At 45.2% G+C, this 19,280-nt stretch overlaps 1 protein-coding gene across 1 annotated transcript; it reads right to left on the reverse strand.

Moving 5' to 3' along the window:
- Nucleotides 1-519: 519 nt before the first annotated feature.
- Nucleotides 520-16,751, reverse strand: LOC115136927 (zinc finger CCCH domain-containing protein 4-like). Its single transcript, XM_029672843.2, is given in 16 exon segments — nt 520-1,699; nt 1,701-1,760; nt 1,762-2,374; nt 5,911-6,159; nt 6,345-6,634; nt 6,733-7,163; nt 7,317-7,426; nt 7,662-7,773; nt 7,900-8,001; nt 8,159-8,304; nt 8,490-8,574; nt 8,737-8,942; nt 9,042-9,321; nt 9,440-9,547; nt 9,717-10,002; nt 16,443-16,751. Coding segments are annotated over 16 exon segments (4,155 nt in total). The 5' UTR covers nt 16,523-16,751; the 3' UTR covers nt 520-702.
- Nucleotides 16,752-19,280: the final 2,529 nt, after the last annotated feature.

Consider the following 19,280-nt stretch of genomic DNA (forward strand, 5'->3'; position numbering starts at 1 on the left):
GAGAAAGACTGACAGATAACAGACAGACAAGCACAAAGAAATTACTTCAAATCAAGCAAACAAAAGAGTTGTATTCATATATAATATACTGTACTGTTATAACGCTACAGGCAGAGGGATTGGCAGTAAATGTTCTCTATGTGTTATCTTAGCCTGCGATTGAACTAGAAAAGATACAATGATTGACAAGAATTCTTCCCACGGCGACAGTGGAAGTCAGTGACCTGAAAGGGTTGGTGGGATGGGACAGAACGGTTGATAAAGGGAGAGTTTGGAGACTGGAGTTACAAACAAATGCAAAGGAAAATGAACAGGACTAGGAGGAGCATAAATGAGGAAGTACAGCCCATTTAAATCTGTGGACGCTTATGTTACTGTTGTCCAACAATTGTTTTCTCTTAAAGCAGGGAGGAATTCTCATAAAGGGAATACATTTATTTATACATCTGTTTGTTTTAAAATAGAGGTCTCTCTTTCCCAGACTCCAACATATCCCTCCCTCCCACACCCCCTCCCTCCCCGGCCCCAAAGTTTGTTATAGAATCTCATTAGCAAACACTGCAGGTGTGACGCCTGGCCAATACGTTCAAACGTTCACCGTCTGTGGCCAGTCCGGCTCCCGCCTCAGTGCGCTCCTTGCTGATGCGTTCAGTGTTCGTGTCTAAAACAATATTCGACCAGCCAGGTGGATAGGTGCAGATATCACTGGCAGAAGGGTGATGCCGTGGGGTCAAAGCCTTTGAAAACCTCCTTCAGAGAAGCATTGTCCTGCTCCGTGGTGGTGGTGGTGTCGCCAGGCTGGGCAGGGCTGTTCCCACCAAAGGGGCTTCCGGAGCCGCTGGGCTTGCTGGCCTGTTTCACCATGGTGAAGAGCGAGGACACAGGCAGGTTGTGGACACCCGCCGGGGCCTGCTCAGCAGCACCAGGGGGACCCTGTCCGGCCGTGGAGGAGCCAGAGGCAGCAGGACCTCCGGGGGGCCCGGTGGACGGCGAGGGTGCAGGCTTGGGCCTGGGCCGGTTATAGCTGTTGTAGCGGTCAGTGGACTGCTCGCTACTCTTCTCTGGCTCCGGCTGGTCCAGGGCAGACTTACGGACAAACAGGGGCTCCTTGGCCTTGGGCTTGGCTGGTGCTGCCTCAATGGGTTTGGGCTCTGTGGGTCCGCTGCTGGGGGTTGTGTTTGTGGTGGCACCAGGGCCCTCAAGTTTACCTGCACTAGGAGTCCGGGGGTCATATAGACTGATCCCACTCAGCACACTGCTGCCACCAACTGCACCCGCTCCCCCTCCACGGCCCACCCCACCTGCAGACAGTAGCCGAGGGTCGTAGGGGGCGATGGTGGGGGAGGAGGAACCGGAGGTGGGTGGAGGGGCTACCGGGGAGACCGTCAGAGGGGGGACAGGGGACTCTGAGGGCTGCTTCAGGGCAGATTTCTGCGGCTGGAGCCGTGGGTCAGCGGGGGCTTTGCGGGCCATTCGAGGATCGACAGGCTTGTCGACAGGGGTGGGCAACAAAGCAGGAGGCGCCGGCAAGAGGGTTGTTGGAGGGACGAGGGGGAGAGGAGGGGATGACTGCGAGGGGCCGGATGAGGCGTTAACAGTCTTGAGGATGCGAGAGAGCAGCTCAAAGTCTGGGAGGGAGGAGGAGGCTGGGGCGGGGGGTTCTAAGGAGGGAGGGGGATGGGTGGGGTAGGGGGAGGGCCGCCGTGTGGATCCGCTGCTGGCTGCGTGAGAGGCGGGGGTCCATGGCTGAGACAGGGGGATGCCTGGGGGAGGGGGAGGAGGTCCTGTTTAGGGATTGGGATGGGGATGAGGTCCTCAGGGTTCCATGTCACTGTCTTAGCGTATAGGGGCATGTGCAGGAGAATGTCCTTCTTGATGTGGCTGAACTGCTTCAGCTGGGAGCGCGGGTCCCTCAGGGCCATACCCATCAGGGGGTCCAGGGGGATGGGCACAGGCTTGTCCCTCAAAACCCTCTCCGTCTCCTCCTCTTCTGCAGGGGGAGCCGTGAGGGGCGGGGGCTTGTACACCAGGGGGGCGTCTGGTTTAGGGGTGAGGGTGGCGGTAGCATGCCGGGCCAGGCGGGGGTCTGCAGGGGTGACGGTGGATGCCGAGGAAGGGTTGGGAGAGTCCAAGGCCTGGACAGAGTCTGTGGCCCGGGAGAGGCGGGGATCACGAGCCAGCCGGGGGTCCCCCTGGCGGGGGTCCGCCGGTCGGATGGGGGGGTGCGCTGGGGAGCCTTTCTGGAGGCGGGGGTCGCTGGGGGGGCCCTCAGGTTTGGGGGGCCCCTGGCTCTGCTGGCGGAGCGTCTTCAAAATGGATGTGACACTGCCGCCTCCATCCTCATCCTCACTGGAGTACCAGTTAGCTGAGTCACCTAGGAGATAAAGCAACAGGAATCAGTGATGACACCCAGTTTAGAAACCACTAGTTCAGAAACCACAACCACCGAAAACTAGGGGTGTGAACGAATTTGGGACCCTTAAAATTAAGAATGTTTTTCCCCCCCACAATTTTGATCACAGTGCATGCAGCTGGCTCGCCTGTTTTCTTTCTTTTTGCTAATGTCTTCGGTCTGTAGCGTGTAGAATATCCTAGCCTATTCATTGTTGACAGGCCCTGCTTTACTGAGGTTACGAGACATTGCAAGCCAAGAAATTTTGAGACACAACATTCCATTGGGAGATACAGCTTTTGATTGCCGGTAGATAGGCCTAGTGTACAGTTCTGACTCTGTCTGCCTGTTGGCTGACCTGCCTATACCGTGCCCCTCCTCTCTCTTTCCGTCCCTGGCCAGCTCGCTATGAAAGATGTGAGTTTGTGTCTTCTCGGCAGTACGGCAACTAATCAGTCTCGTCCTTTCCAAAATATACTGAATCTTAGGAGTCAATTCCTAGTGGAAAATGTTTTCTTTCTACTAAATGTCTTGTTAAGTCACGGTATTTCAACTTTAAACTACATTTGTAGGAGAGTGGTCTTGCGAGCAGGCAGGCTGCGCGCAGGCAGCTCAAGATAATTTGATTGACAGTTCCTTTACAGAGAAGTATAATGCCTGTTCACTGGTGCTTCAAAACTATCTCCAGAGAAGGTTTCGTGTTGGCATTTAAAAAGCCGTAGTGTACCCTTACAGCCATTGCACACCCTTACAGCCGTAGCCCTTAAGAGTATATGACTGCGGTAGATATGACTTCATTGCCCTTCCCAAGTGGTCATACATACGTAATAGGACCATTATTCTGCATTGACATGGAATTTTATTATATTTTTCTTATAGTTTTAATGGAAATCCGAAAAAAAAATGCTGTTTTAAACATTAAGCAAAATTTAAAACAGTCTTTCAGTTCAACAATAAAAAAAATATTTTTAAAAACTGAAAACTTGGGGGGCCAAATAAAAACAAACGTGGGCCAAAATCAGCCCGCGGGTCGTCAGTTGGAGAACCCTGACTTAAATCAATGTCAGTGCCCAAGATAATTAGTAAAGTATCTCACACAACAACAGCTCCACCTAGCGAGGGTGTAGAGGCCAATTGGAGTCCCTAATCTGATCGATGGGAATATATTACGCAACCATAGCCCAGAGGATGTTGACTCTGCTGAGGGGTTCCAGTGAGGGTCAATGGTGTTATACAGACATTTTCTGCCTCCCCGGGATACATATACACTACCAGTCAAAAGTTTGGGGTCACTTTGACATTTCCTTGTTTTTTAAAAGATAAGCACATTTTTTGCCCATTAACTTAAAATTGATCAGAAATACAGTGTAGACATTGTTAATGTTGTAAATGACTATTGTAGCTGGAAACGGCTGATTTTTAATGGAATATCTTCATAGGCGTACAGAGGCCCATTATCAGCAACCATCACTCCTGTGTTCCAATGGCAAGTTGTGTTAGCTAATCCATGTTTATAATTTTAAAAGGCTAATTGATCATTAGAAAACCCTTTTGCAATTATGTTAGCACAGCTGAAAACTGTTGTTCTAATCAAAGAAGCAATAAAACTGGCCTTCATTAGACTAGTTGAGTATCTGGAATAACAGCATTTGTGGGTTCAATTACAGGCTCAAAATGTCTCAAAAATAAGAACTTTCTTCTGAAACTCATCAGTCTATTCTTGTTCTGAGAAATTAAGGCTATTTCATGCGAGAAATAACCAAGAAACTGAAGATCTCGTACAACGCTGTGCACTACTCCCTTCACAGAACAGGGCAAACTGGCTCTAAACAGAATGGAAAGACGAGTGGGAGGCCCCGGTGCACAACTGAGCAAAAAGACAAGTACATTAATGTCTAGTTTGAGAAACAGACGCCTCACAAGTCCTCAACTGTCAGCTTCATTAAATATTAACTGCAAAACACCAGTCTCAACGTCAACAGTGAAGAGGCAACTCCGGTTACTGGCCTTCTAGGCAGAGTTCCTCTGTCCAGTGTCTGTGTTCTTTTGCCCATCTTAATAATTTATTTTTATTCGCCAGTCTGAGATATGGCTTTTTCTTTGCAACTCTGTCTAGAAGGCAGCATCCCGGAGTCGCCTCTTCACTGTTGACATTGAGACTGGTGTTTTGCGAGTACCTTTTAAGCCTGTAATCGAACCCACAAATGCTGATGCTCCAGATACTCAACTAGTCCAAAGGCCCGTTTTATTGCTTCTTTAAATCAGAATGACAGTTTTCAGCTATGCTAACATAATTGCAAAAGGGTTTTCTAATGATCAATTAGCCTTTTAAAATGATAAACTTGGATTAGCTAACACAAAGTGCCATTGGAACACAGGAGTGCTGTTTCCTGATAATGGGCCTCTATACGCCTATGTAGATATTCCATTAAAAATCAGCCGTTTCCAGCTACAATAGTCATTTACAATGTCTACACTGTATTTCTGATCAATTTGATGTTATTTTAATCAACAAGAAATGTGCTTTCCTTTCAAAAACGAGGACATTTCTATGTGACCCAAAACTTTTGAACGGTGGTGTACATTTGTGACCAAACAAAAGGAGACAGGAACACTGTAAACTTTCCACTGACTTAAGCAAGCACTTTTCGGGGCTAAAACCGTACAACTTATGAATCATACGATTAGCTTTAGTTGTGTCCTAAATGGCACCCTATTCCCTTTATAGTGAACTACTTTTGAACATGGCCCAAGCCAGGGTTTATGCACTCGACTCAAACTTTTTAATGCGCTCTATGTAGCCTATACGGGTGAGTGCGACCTCTAGTCAGTATTTATATTGTGTCTGTATCAATATTGCATAGTTCTGCAGTGTTTGCACTGCCAATACACTGTTTATACTGTGTCAGTGGGAATTGTTTGTTTTGTCTATGGAGAATTGAGATGGTGCCTGCAGTAATTTCCCATGGTGGTGCATGCCAGGTTTACCAGGCCCAGGAGAAGTGCTTGTGTTATTGCCTGTGCTGGCTTGCCGTTATATTAGTGTCTAAGCAAAATAGACATCAATACCGTGTCGACGGCTCGAGGGCCACATCGGAATTTCAACATTTATCGAGGGGAAGGGCAGTTATTTGAAAACGTATAGGTCCATTATAATTTCAACAGACTGTACATTCTATCTAGTTTTAGACATTCAAGAGTAGCCTGGGTGGCTTAGACTGGTGGAGCACTTCAGCAACTCTCCTCTATCTTTCCTATCTCTATATCCTATCCAATAACCTTTTTTTTTTTTTTTTGAGTGGCCTGGAGTGTTTTTCAACCCCCTAGAGTCAAAGCCTGGGGGGGTTCTACTAAGCTAACATATGGAATTGTTTTAAGATGATCATACCAAGGATCATTTAGATATTTGATTTAGAATGTTAGGACCCCTTTAGGTATAAAAAAATATATTAAAAAATGTTTTAATGAAACATTGAACGTATGTTGCCCCTGGTCTACAGTGTGTGTGAAGAGCGTACCGTCCACATCCCTCTCTCCTCCCCCCTTGGCTAGTCTGGCCCTCTCCTCGTCCTCCTGCTGTTTTTGCTGGATTCTCAGGAACAGCATGCGCTGGGCCGGCGGCAGGAAGTCGGGCATGCCCATCCCCGCCTGCTGACTGGCTGAGCCTCCGTTAGCAGGGACGTCCGGGCCTCCCATGGAGCTCTGGTTTCCTCCCGATCCTCTTCCTTCGTTCTCGTCCATCCCTCCAAAGCCCTGGAAGTCATCACCTGGAAGGTACAGGAGGAGGTTGAAAACTACAACACTCAAGACACATTACAGCACAGGTTTAGATTCCATCTGAAATTATATTGGATGGGCCAACATTAGTATATTGGATGGACCAACATTAGTCTGATGCGAACAGTGACTGTATGCTTCGTTCATTATGTGGTACGCTGTCAGCTCAGTTTACCTTCCTCCTCCACCCCGTCCATATTCATGTCTTGCTGCTGGTTGAAGAAGCTGTCAAAGAAGTTACCCCCTGGAGGAGGTCCGGGGGGCATCATGGGCCCCCCTTCTGAGCCAAAGCCTGGCATCATGGGGGGTCCTCCGGGGCCCATGGGCGGGGGAGGACCCATTGACATGTCTGGGGGCATCATGCCAGGTGGAGGGAACCGAGGCGGAGGCCCACCAGGCCCACCGGGGAGCCCTTGGGGGCCAGTTGCGCCAGCTTGGCCTGTGGCAGTTCCTGGGGTCTGACCTCTGTAGAGAGAATAATTATTGAGGTTAACCATGTTCCTAGTACATACTCAAACTATAAAACCCACATAAATAGGTTTGGATGGATGTGAAAAGCTCACCTGTGATTAGCTAGTTTCTGAGCTAGCTGCCCCGTGGGCTGCACCTTGATCTCAAACAGTGAGGGGATCTTCTTCCCACCATTGCCGGAACAGGGAGGTGGGGGGCCCATGGATGGGGGTGGGGGACCATTGGGGTTGGGAGGGCCTTGGTAGGGGCCACTTTCTGGGTAGGGGGTAGGGGGGCCAGGACAGGGACCGGGCCCTTGGGTAGGCCCTGGGCCGGGGAGGCCGTTGGGGGACATGGGGCCCTGTGGTGGTCCAGGAGGTCCAAAGTCCCCAGAGCCAGAGTTGTCAGGCGGCCCTGGTCTGGGCGGTGTCGGGAGCAGGCCCACCCCTGGAGGAGGCTTGGGAAGGGGGTTGATCCCCTGCTTCTTTAGCTCCTCCACCTCCTTCTCATCCTCAGCTCCAGCCTCGGCATCCTCCGCAAGCATCTAGGAACACAAGAGATGAGAAGGTGGTCAAAAGGGGTTAACAGACTAACACAGACAGAGCAAGAAACACCAGAAATGAGAAGAGAGTGAGTGAAAGTGTGAGAGCGTTAAAGAAACAGAGGTGGTGTCTAAATCCACTTGAGGAAGGCTCACCTTGTTTAGCAGGTCTTGGGTGTCGTCGGTAAGAGGCTCGTGGGAGAACATGCATTCGTCTCCATTCACACAGCTCCCGGTGGTGTGGAACAGCTTGCAGGGGAAATCACGTGCTGGCGAGTTAAAGAACTATGGATGGCCTGGATGGACTGAACTCACTCAAAGACTGTTTCATGGCCATATAGGCCCGATATTCAAAATGCGTCCCAGGGCTAGCACTGGTATAGGCTATATTAAACTTGACAACTAGTATGGCCGTTCTAGTTATGCTAGCTGTAAACACACACTGAAGGGAATATATGAAATGTCCTATCTGATACAAAGTGGACTGCAGGTAAAGGATATCATGCATGTAGGGGCAGTTTTCAGCCCGCGCGCAGAAGCCAGTGATGTAGAACTTGCAGAGTTCTTTCTTCTTGGGCAGCTCAATGTCGTGGCTGAAGTTGCAGTGTTCCCCCTAGAAAGTTGGCAAAGAGATAAAATAGCAGTTGACAGTAACATGTTAGAAGAATGATTTGACAATCTATTGAGAATGCCTGGCAAGAACATGATCTCCGCTCAAATTCCATGATTTCCTTCTTACCCAAGTACAGCGGCCCTCCATGTAGTACTTGCAGATAGCTTTCCCTTTCTTGTCTTGGTGCTTGTCCCCCTGGTGCTTGTTGTGCTGGCCTCCTCCTCCATCCTGCACCACAACACAAACAAACAGGTTCTATTTGGCCTTGCGGTGAGGTCTTCCAGCGATTACAAGTTTTAAAGTGTTATCAGAAATCCAACTTGTACAGGTTGAGTATTCATTCAGAGGAGCGAGCAGGTCTGTAAGGTGTTGGTTTTATTCTCACCCCCATGTCCCCCATGTCTCCATTGTTGTCCTCTTCGTGACCCTGGTCTCCACCCCCTCGCCCCCTCCCTCGGTTCCGCCCTCGGCCTCCACGGTTCATACCACGCCCTTGTTTCCCACGGCCCCTTCCCCGCCCACCTTTGCCACCTGGTAGGAGCAGGGAGAGAGACACTTCATCAGTGGGCTACAATGGAACAAGACAGGCAACCATTTTGGATCGGGTGCAAAGCACGTTTACTTAGGAAGGACATCAGAACAGCTAACCTAGTATGTATATTACAGTAGCATGACTAAGTATTGTTTAGTATGAATATTTCTGACAGCCAACTCACCCCTTCCACGGTCTTTGGACTTCCTGTACTGAGAGTATTCATCATAGTCATCCTCACCCATGTGGTCATAGTCATCATCTCCATACTAGAACACAACATCAATTGGATGAGGAACAATTCAGAAACAAGAATATACTTTCCTGAGATTTTCAGCACTTTGCTGCTTTAGCAGCACACCAGTATGTTTGATAGATCATTTCACATTGTCTGTGCATCTGGGGCCAGAGGATGACTGTCTTTGACTCACCTCCATCTCGTCTCCTCCTCCTCCTCCTCCTCCCCCTCCTCCTCCTCCTCCCCCTCCTCCGTACATCATCCCTTCTCCGTCCTCGTTGTCTCCACCCATCTTGCCCCCTCGCCCCCGACCCCTGCTCCCTCCTCTTCCTCTACCTCCACGCCCTCCTCCTCTCATGCCTCCTCGACCTCGTTGGTTCTTCATACGACCTTTACCTCCTGTGGAGAAAGAAAACAAAACACTGTCAGCACCTTGTGTCAGCATATGAAAGGCACGCGGGGACCTGCAAGCAAACTAGTAACGGTTGTTCAATTCACCTCTGACCCCATTTTTGCTACCTCTGCCCCCGCGACTGTTGCCCCTTCCACCTCCATCGCCGCTGCCTCCCTCTTTGGCCTTGCGGTACTGGTTGAGCTCCTTGGTGAAGTCATCGTAGTCTTCATCGCCCATCTCTTCGTCCTCCTCTCCCTCGTAGTTCTCCTCTTCATAATCGCCGTAGCCCCCGTAGCCTTGCTTGTCCATCTTTACGTAACTGCCCTTCTTAGGCATGGGTCCACCGTGGCCGGAGGACGGGGCTGGTGGGTAACCTCCAAGGGACTGGGAATCAATCAATCATTGTTAGACCACTGTGATTACATGGTAGTAAACAGATTAGCAACTCCACAGCAAGTATCTTCAATCGTGTGATTTAGAGCGCCGCCATGGGGTAACTTACAGAAGGGGTGTACGTAGGGCTATAGTCCCGATACTTCCTCTTCTCACCTGGGCTGTAGTCAGAGTCATCGCTGAAGTCTGAGTGGTCATCACTGGAGGAGGCATGGCGCTGTAACACCACACACACAACACAGAAGGAGGGATAGGTTGAGTGAAAAAGTACTTAGAAACATCTTTAGACTACAGTAAGAAAGCAATAACCTCCCTGATCTGAAGGGTCTGTATCGGACGATGACAGCCAGAACAGAGCTGGATGTGAACCCCACACACACTCTTACTTTGTGCTTGGATTTGCGTCTCTTCTTGGCTCTCCTCTTCTCCTTCTCCCGCTCCCTCTCTTTTCTCCTCTTCCTCTTGTGGCGGCGGGCCTTCTCGTCATCCTTCTCATCGCCGCTGGCGTGGCGCTCTTTGCTGCGGTGAGTTTTCTCTGGGGGGGCCGCCTCTGCTGCTGCAGTTCCTTCACCTTCATCTTCTCCTCCTCCTCCGGCGCTGGGCTCCTCTGCCACCTCCACCTCTCCACCATCATCCTCCAGCTCCCCCTCTTCCAACTCACCATCCTCACGCCTGTGACAAACAGAGGACAGATAGACAGGACATGAAAATGCTGTTCAAGCCACACTCGGGTCTCATCCGTGTAGTTCATGTTTGGACTCCCAGTATGTGACAGGTAGAGGGTTCCTGGGTGGTGAGCATTCCATTCCTAGACACCCCCACAAGACTATAATAATAAGGGATCAAAGCTTTTTGTCTGGGGGAAAAGTACAGTGGAATAAAATGGCATTAACAACCGCGGCTGCTAGTTTGGGAATTTAGATAATCCCCTTTTCATGGTAGAGGTAACATTGCGAGTCTCAGGAACCCGTTTTACACATTTTATATTTATAACTTGTATAGCCCGAGCGAGTCACTTCCCTCATGTTCTAACTCGAGTAATTCAATTTGTAGGTTTCAGACGCTAATTATGGTGTTTCCTTGTGTGTTTCTGTACGCTTGTCTTGACAGTGGAGATAACACGGTTATCCGCAGGGCCAATCAGCTGTTGTTAACCTATGACAATGTCTGAGAGCTGCATTTGTCTGAACTCGTCAAACAGTCACACCACCGTTCACCCACAAACCATGACACACCGTAGGCTGCTCTGCTTTAACACTCTGATGAGTTAAGAGTGTTGTGTTTGGGTGACTGGGTTGGCTGTTATTGCGGGTGACATGAAGGACCTAGTGTCTGCTGAGAGAGTCAAGAGGGCCAGATCATGTTTTTCTTAGATTGACCACATCGGCATAGGCCTACTGACTGTATGCTGGAGATAGGACTGCTAGGGTGTAAAGTCTGTGATATTTCTGTGTCAAAACAGGCCGAGTTATTGTGAGGCGTGTCAGGGATAAGGTGGGTGTGCTCTGTGGTAAACAAATGGTATGGCAGTTAATATATGGGACAGCAATCAATAACAGCAAGTTTCTCTGTGAACAGCATTTCAATATAGGTATGACATTTCCATGTGAGTGTAGTGTGTACACTGAGCTTCACTGTTTTGTCTCTATGGTCTGTGAAAAGTTGAGAGTGATGCAACTATTGTGATGTAACAGGTTGGGGGAGGGCGATTCAGTAGGTCCAAACTTGCTGGACTGGACATGGGCAATCCGTTGGCTTTCATTACGCAGGGTGGATTCAACATCAACATACAACACTATGTCAAGGACATTTCGAAATCGAGTTAGTCATTCCTGTGCAGGGAGACAGAAGTGTTTACATCAAAATAATCTTAAACAGTCTGCTATTTATCAGTGAAGACCAGTCAATTTCATCTCTCAACAGTATGCAATATGCTTACATAGGAGATTACAAATATTTAACCAACAACCAATACAAATCTCAAACGTTACACAGAAAACCACAACAGTCAAAACTATATTACAACTGGAATAGCTAGGCCTAAATGTAACTAGAGAACACAGACAACAAGAAACAGATACTTTTCCCCCTTGCCAGCTTTCAAGGTGTAGTTTCACACAGAGACACCATTGCATGATTTACTGAAATACACTGCCGTGACAATAAGGCAGGCGTGGCGGTGATAAGTAGGATATGACCACCATGTCCATTTGAAGCCTCACTTTAGCCATCGAGTCCAGCCTACAGAGTTAACAGATATTTGCTGACACTGATCAGAGCAGGCTTGAGTAACAGCCTTGCTTTCAGTGTCTGGTATAGCCTAATTTCAAAATGGTCCAGGTTAGGCCTTTATTTTATTATTCAAATACAGACTGGAATAGAATTGACTTTTGGCCAAAGTACACAGAAATGGTTTGGGTAGTAAAACAATGAGTTAGATGTAGGCTATAGAATAGACTACTCATGAGCATACAGACCCAATCTGTGCACATAGGCCTATAGGCCAATTGAAACAAATAAAATGTAAACTGATCTCTCTTTATACTCACACCACACGGTCCACACCAAATCATCAACGTACTAACTTCCTATCTAGGACATGACTTTCCTCCTGGGCCAGAGGGTTGCTGGGTCTTACTAGTCTCCCGCTCCTCCTTACGTTTAGTTATCCTAAATTTACTCTCAGCCAGAGAGGGACCACATATAGACCTAGTCACTCTTAAATAAACCAAATTAATCTAAACATTTTTTTTCTCCTTCATTGTCAATGGCATGGTTTTACAACCTGGCCTAAAACAATGGAGTCCACATAATTTAACTCAGCATAGCCTACCCTTAAATCAAGATCTGCCATGGCAGTCACACAAACACTCACGTCCCTCAAGAGGCGCAGGGAGGCCATTCTTGATGAGCGCAGAGCTTTGCATTGCTGGGGGTTCTATAGACTGACATGGGCACACACATAACAAAGGCTCTACTGACACAGCTCTGACTCTTGGCCCCTTTCCCTAGTGGGGTGCCAGGTACAAGTATTGAGGATTCTGTGGAAAAAGGTTTATCATAAAAACACTTTATCATGATTTTGCTCAGTTCAGATGCCAGCCAAGCCAACGTATACTTCTGCAGAGGTGTGCCACTCCCATTGGCTGGGAGAATGCCTAACCATGTGCCTGTGCAAAGAGATGTTAGGGTCTGGCCAAACCCTATCTTGTCTTGTACTAAATTAAAACTTACTCTTACAACTAGAGGTCGACCAATTAATCGGAATGGCCAATTAATTAGGGCTGATTTCAAGTTTTCATAACAATCGGAAATCGGTCATTTTGTACGCCAATTTTTTCCCCCACCTTAATTTAATCTTTATTTAACTAGGCAAGTCAGTTAAGAACACATTCTTATTTTCAATGACGGCCTAGGAACGGTGGGTTAACTGCCTTATTCAGGGGCAGAACGACAGAGTTTTACCTTGTCAGCTCAGGGATTCAATCTTGCAACCTTACGGTTAACTAGTCCAACGCTCTAACCACCTGCCTCACGAGGAGCCCGCCTGTTACTCGAATGCAGTAAGAAGCCAAGGTAAGTTGCTAGCTAGCATTAAAATTAATCAATCATAATCACTAGTTATAACTACACATGGTTGATGATATTACTAGTTTATCTAGCATGTCCTGCGTTGCATATAATCGATGCAGTGCGCATTCGCCAAAAAGGACTGTCATTGCTCCAACGTGTACCTAACCATAAACACCAATGCCTTTCTTAAAACCAATACACAGAAGTATATATTTTTAAACCTGCATATTTAGCTAAAATAATTCCAGGTTAGCAGGCAATATTAACCAGGTGAAATTGTGTCACTCCTCTTGCGTTCATTGCATGCAGAGTCAGGGTATATGCAACAGTTTGGGCCGCCTGGCTCATTGTAAACTAATTTGCCAGAATTGTATGTAATTATGACATAACTTTGAAGGTTGTGTAATGTAACAGGAATATTTAGACTGATGGATGCCACCCGTTAGATAAAATACAGAACGGTTCCGTTTTTCACTGAAAGAATAAATGTCTTGTTTTCGAGATGATAGTTTCCGGATTCTACCATATTAATGACCTAAGGCTTGCATTTCTGTGTGTTATTATGTTATAATTAAGTTTATGATTTTATAGAGCAGTCTGACTGAGCGATGGTAGTCACCAGCAGGCTCATAAGCATTCATTCAAACAGCATTTTCGTGCGTTTTACCAGCAGCTCTGCTGTTTATGACTTCAAGCCAATCAACTCCCGAGATTAGGCTAGTGTAACGATGTGATGTGAAATGGCTAGCTAGTTAGCAGGTTGCGCGCTAATAGCGTTTCAAACGTCACTCGCTCTGAGACTTGGAGTAGTTGTTCCCCTTGCTCTGCATGGGTAACGCTGCTTCGAGGGTGGCTGTTGTCGTTGTGTTCCTGGTTCGAGCCCAGGTAGGGGCGAGGAGAGGTACAGAAGCTATACTGTTACACTGTCAATACTAAAGTGCCTATAAGAACATCCAATAGTCAAAAGGTATATGACATACAAATGGTATAGAGAGAAATAGTCATATAATTCCTATAATAACCTCAACCTAAAACTTGTTACCTGGGAATATTGAAGACTCCTGTTAAAAGGAACCACAAGCTTTCAGATGTCCTCATGCTCTGAGCAAGGAACTTAAACGTTAGCTTTCTTACATGGCACATATTGCACTTGTACTTTCTCCTCCAACACTTTGTTTTTGCATTATTTAAACCAAATTGAACGTGTTTCATTATTTATTTGAGGCAAAATTGATTTTATTGATGTATTATATTAAGTTAAAATAAGTGTTCATTCAGTATTGTTGTAATTGCCATTATTACAAATACATGTTTTTTTTAATCGTCTGATTAATCGGTATCGGCTTTTTAAAATATATATATTTTTTTAAATCTGTATCGGTGTTGAAAAATCATAATCGGTCGACCTCTACTTATGTAGTAGCCTATTATAGTTGTAGCCTTATATAGTAGCCTACATTATGTAGTAGCCTATTTCAAACTGAGATTACAAGGGTTTTGGTTTATTAACGGGTGTATATGAAAATGATAGTCATGCTGGTTCAATTTCCTGACAAATGCGTGGAACAGCAAATGCAAAGCACCTGTCAACAGCCTCCTCTGGGTTTTATAGCCTACATCACAACGATTTTGCAAACAGATGAGTCAGGAAATGATAGCACTCACTACTGCCAATTAGATAAGGCTCTAGTCTACTCTGTGCCAAGGAACAATGCCAAGGAACTATTAACAGAAAAAAGCTACACTTGGATCCAAATATATAGCCTAATACAAATAAATAATCCACAATCTAAGGATAGGCTTGGATAATCACACGTCAAAGACAACCTTTACTGTTGCTATAAAGTTGTGTGCATGCACTGGACACACCCTATGTGGTTCCAAGTGCATAAATTGAGTTAATACTGAAAGTACCAGGTACAATCACTAATGTATACTCACGTTTTCCCTTACAAATACATTTTACATCACTAATCATGCATCATCACAACAGGATTACATCTTAATTTAAAAAATCCCTAGTTATCAATTAAACTACAAACAATGGGCCTTTATCAAAATTATGGGAAGTACTTACTGTGAGAGGTTTTCTTCACATTCTGCACTCAAAAGCATAGTGGTCTCCCCACTTTATTATTAGGGTTTGTGGAATGTTATAACTTGGGTTGTTGGGGGGAATGAATGTTGCAGACAGGGCAATCAGGTAACTAAATAGGGAACATTTGTGTTTTACTTCACTTTTTAGACATCTGAAATGCTTTGCAAACGTTCAACACAGTTCTGGGATTTGGTGGGTGTTTGGAATAACAATCTAAAGTAAAATAGCAGTCTGTCCTGAGAAGAGAGAAGGGGGAAACTTTATAGGGGCACAAATTTAGGCGATTTTCCTGAACGTGCATGGAAGAAAATCCATTCATGTACAGATTTAGTAATTACTTTTTGTATGGGTGGCACAAACACATTCCAAGTGGAGATTAGAACGATAAAATAATTGTGCAATCACTTTGGTTACATTGTTGCTGACTAGTTAGTATGATCAACTGCACGCCTTGGAATTGTATCAATTTCTTAATTGTTAGTGATTAAATGTTCTATCAATAGCTAGCTATTTGGCTTAGTTAACGTTAACATGTGGACCAATAGTTAGCTAATAGAAGCAATTCATTTTATTCGCCGATTCAAGAGGGCTCGGTCTACTGGGTGACAAATGTTTTCAACACAACTAGCCAGTTGCTACAAAGGCAGGCACAATGGCGGCCTTTGGTTTACTAGCTAGTCTGGCCAGATTGGTCTGGCAAGCTAGCTATCAAAAAAGAAACTGCGTAGTTAGCTAGCCACGTCGTTACTTAGCTGGAGTGCCAATAAAGGAAATACATACTATTTCCAACGACTGTCTAATGAAATCAATTACAATCAAGTCGTTAATCTGACCTGAAATGCCTAGAATGGAATGATTAATTAGGAAACGGATTTAATTCGCCCTATTGGCTTGGTGGATAGTTTGCAAACTGCCTTTTCTTTCACGAAGGGAAGCCAGCTAGCCAGTTAGCTAGCGAGTTGGAACCTTAGCTAGGCCTTTCTTTGCCATGTAATTTTGCAAAGCTTTTGTGTTCAAAAACGTTTGGACATCTAGATAATTGGACATATATTCAGAAATTAATTAATTTTAGCTAGTTAAGTTAATGGTGGACAATTAGCAAGCAAAATAATATCCTCTTTTTTTCTTCATTCGGTCTTTACTTTGATGGGGATGCAACTTTGCTGGATCAGTTATTTGAACTGATGGTCATTTCTTCATAAAATAACTTATTGAAATACTTATTCAAACTGAACAGATCCCATGATCATTTTTGACCTTCCAGTTTGCGATGAGCAACGTTTCAAGATGGCGTTCGTTACCTCTGTACTTGTTCCCCAGAAAAAGGCGACTTTAATCCCTTTGAAAGAAAAAAATGAAAAAGAAACCTGTGCTTCTTATGCCTAAAAAGCACAGGACAAATAAATAGTTTGATAGAAATATGATTGTAGAATTACTCGACCTTTCGTCAGTGAGAAGACTGTGTTCGTGGTTGGTTGTTGTTGGGGAGTTTGGATGGACAGTCATGCTTTCCACAGCCATTTCCTCTAGCTACATTTAGGTGCAAAAAAAATTACAACTCTACTGGCTTATGCGTCACTTAACTTGGATCTACAGTACTTGTTAATGGTTTTAGGAAGAGTTTCAGTTCATAGTAGTCAATTCCCCACTAACAGTTGTTAGAGAAATAGGTAGAAATTGTGTCCTGAGGTTCTCCGTCCTACAGTTGCGCTGTAAAATGAAACTCATCCACTTAAAATGGCTGTCTCCTCCAAAGAGAAGGGGCGGGATATTCCGAACGTGACGACATAAACATTACGTTCTCATACGTTTGTCACGGAAATACCCGAACGTGCTTCGTTCAGCGGTTGTCAAAGAGCACTCTATGGCATAGGTCTATGCATATCTGCAGCCAAGGGGTCTGGATTTTAGGGCACATTGAGGTATTCTTCTGCTTGTCCAGTAATTTGAACAAGTTCACCTTTCTCTTAGATAGTTGGCCCTCAGTTCCCTCTCCATGACATGACTATTGGTGGTAGCTGTGGACGGCAACGTGTGTCCCCTAGTCTGTGTGCATGTCCTGTACTAATTATAATTCACGATTACAGCCACAGTCAAATTTCAACGTATCAGTAACCTTTAATTCATTGATTGGTTCAACTGTTTTGCCATATCACAATAAAATAAAAACGAAGGACCAGGTATAGGCTCCATTGTTCATGTTTTTGTTGCCATGGGAAACTTTGTAAACAAATGTAATAGCTTCATGTTTTAATAGTAATTTCCTCTCACAGAATGTCTGAGCACTGCATGTGAAAATGTAATTAATACATTTCTTCCACTGTTACATTTTTGTTGGTATGCCCATGCTATGATGGTATCAGTGGAGGCTCCTCAGAGGAGGAAGGGGAGGACCATCCTCAGTGAATTTTATAAAAAATATATATTTTTAAACATTTAAAAAGTTATCCTTTTTAGATAAAACTATACTAAATATAATCACGTCACCAAATAATTTATTAAAACACTATTTTGCAAAGAAAGTTTACAGTAACCTCAACAGCACTCTAGGGTAGCGCCATGGTGTAGCCCGAGGACAGCTAGTTTCCGTCCTCCTCTGGGTACATTGACTTCCATTCAAAACCTAGGAGGCTCATGGTTCTAGCAATGCACTGCATAAAATGTGGTGAGTAATTGACTCAATGAGAGAGAATGACAGTAGTTGAACAAATTTCTTTCAAAATGAAGGAGAAGCGAGAGAGAGAGAGTCATTTTTTTCACTTACTTAGCTAGCAAATGCAGCTAGTTAGTTTAGCCTACTGAAACACCCTGCTCAAACAGAGGGATACTATGTTAGCTAGCTGGCTATGACTTTCCAACACAACACTGGAACTCTTCCAAGTCAAGGTAAGCTTTTGGTTTTACAAATGTATTGCCACCGGGGCCTGCCTGTGTAACTGCTTGCTGACTACACTGTAGCGTTACTGCATGAGTGTAGCGGGTTTACTAACGCATTAGTTCTATTAGCTATGCTGACTATGACGTTACTTTAGATAATATGGTGGCAACGATGTAGGGTTCGGCTTGGAAAGGCTTTTTCACCTGGTCACAGGTGTGTTGTGCATTGAAGTACATAAGAGAAGGGAAGAGGTGAGAGGAGGAGAGCGCATGGATGCGAGGAGGAATACAACGTGGCTGCTATGAAAGTGAACTGTGTTTACACATGCTCAGTGGTGTATTCATTCCCTCGATTCTGCTGAAACATTTCTTAAACAGAACAAAATGGGTATAAGCATACCTGAATTTGTCCAATAGAAACTCTTGTTTGCAACTGTTGGACTAATGATTACACCCTATATCAGCTATATGCAGGCAAGAGTGTGCAGGGCGGTATTGAATGTCATGTCTGTCGCGGACTTTCACCTCTAATTTGTCTCTCGACCTGTGTGCATCTACATTGTAAACTGTCATTCATAGGCTAGATTGTAGCAACCGCATGATGGGTATAGGGAAAATCATGTTTTAGACTAAACCTATCGCTGTTACATTGAACTGGGGGAATGGAATATGAATGACAGTCATCCAATATGCTTTAATAGAAACAAGGCCATGCTCATGAAAAAAGAATTGTCCTCCCTCATCTTAAATGGCACTGACCGACACTGGCTAGTATGCATATGTCTTACAGTGAGAGGAAAACATAACCAGGAGATGTCCTAGTCTTTTGATAAAGTCACTAAAGTTTAAACCTCAATGAATCTGAGTGTGTACGTACTGGTCTACTCTCCTCTCTAAATTTTTAGATACAAAAATCAGAATCTTGAATGAACTTAATTTTAACTTTACCCGTTGTCAGCTGATTTCGTCAGCTGGTGGAAATATGAGACAAAATATCCACAGCAAAGTATTATTAAACCGACTCAAAACACGGGTCTCTGTGTATCTATCACGATTTGTTTGCTCATCACCTAAGGGATGTGCACAAGACGGAAGTACATCCATGTGATGCATGCATACTAACCGAAGTCTTGCAGGTATTTACATGGTTTTGTGCATGTGCCAGGTGATAGAAATCTCAAAGGCAGTACCATCACTCTAAAACGTTGGGTGAATAATACTGTCCTGTGGATATTTTTTTCTCTCAAATGTCTACCCGAATAAGGACCAACCGCACTTTACCGCACATACAAGTTCAAATGCAATTTCGTTCAACATTCTGGCTTGTAAGGAAACTTTCCAAGTTTTTTGCAGCGCTTTAATTCAGACTGTGTTGCAGAAAGCTTGCCTGACAACTCAAACT

Source organism: Oncorhynchus nerka, linkage group LG11 (assembly GCF_034236695.1).
Source record: "Oncorhynchus nerka isolate Pitt River linkage group LG11, Oner_Uvic_2.0, whole genome shotgun sequence".
Lineage (NCBI taxonomy): Eukaryota > Metazoa > Chordata > Actinopteri > Salmoniformes > Salmonidae > Oncorhynchus > Oncorhynchus nerka.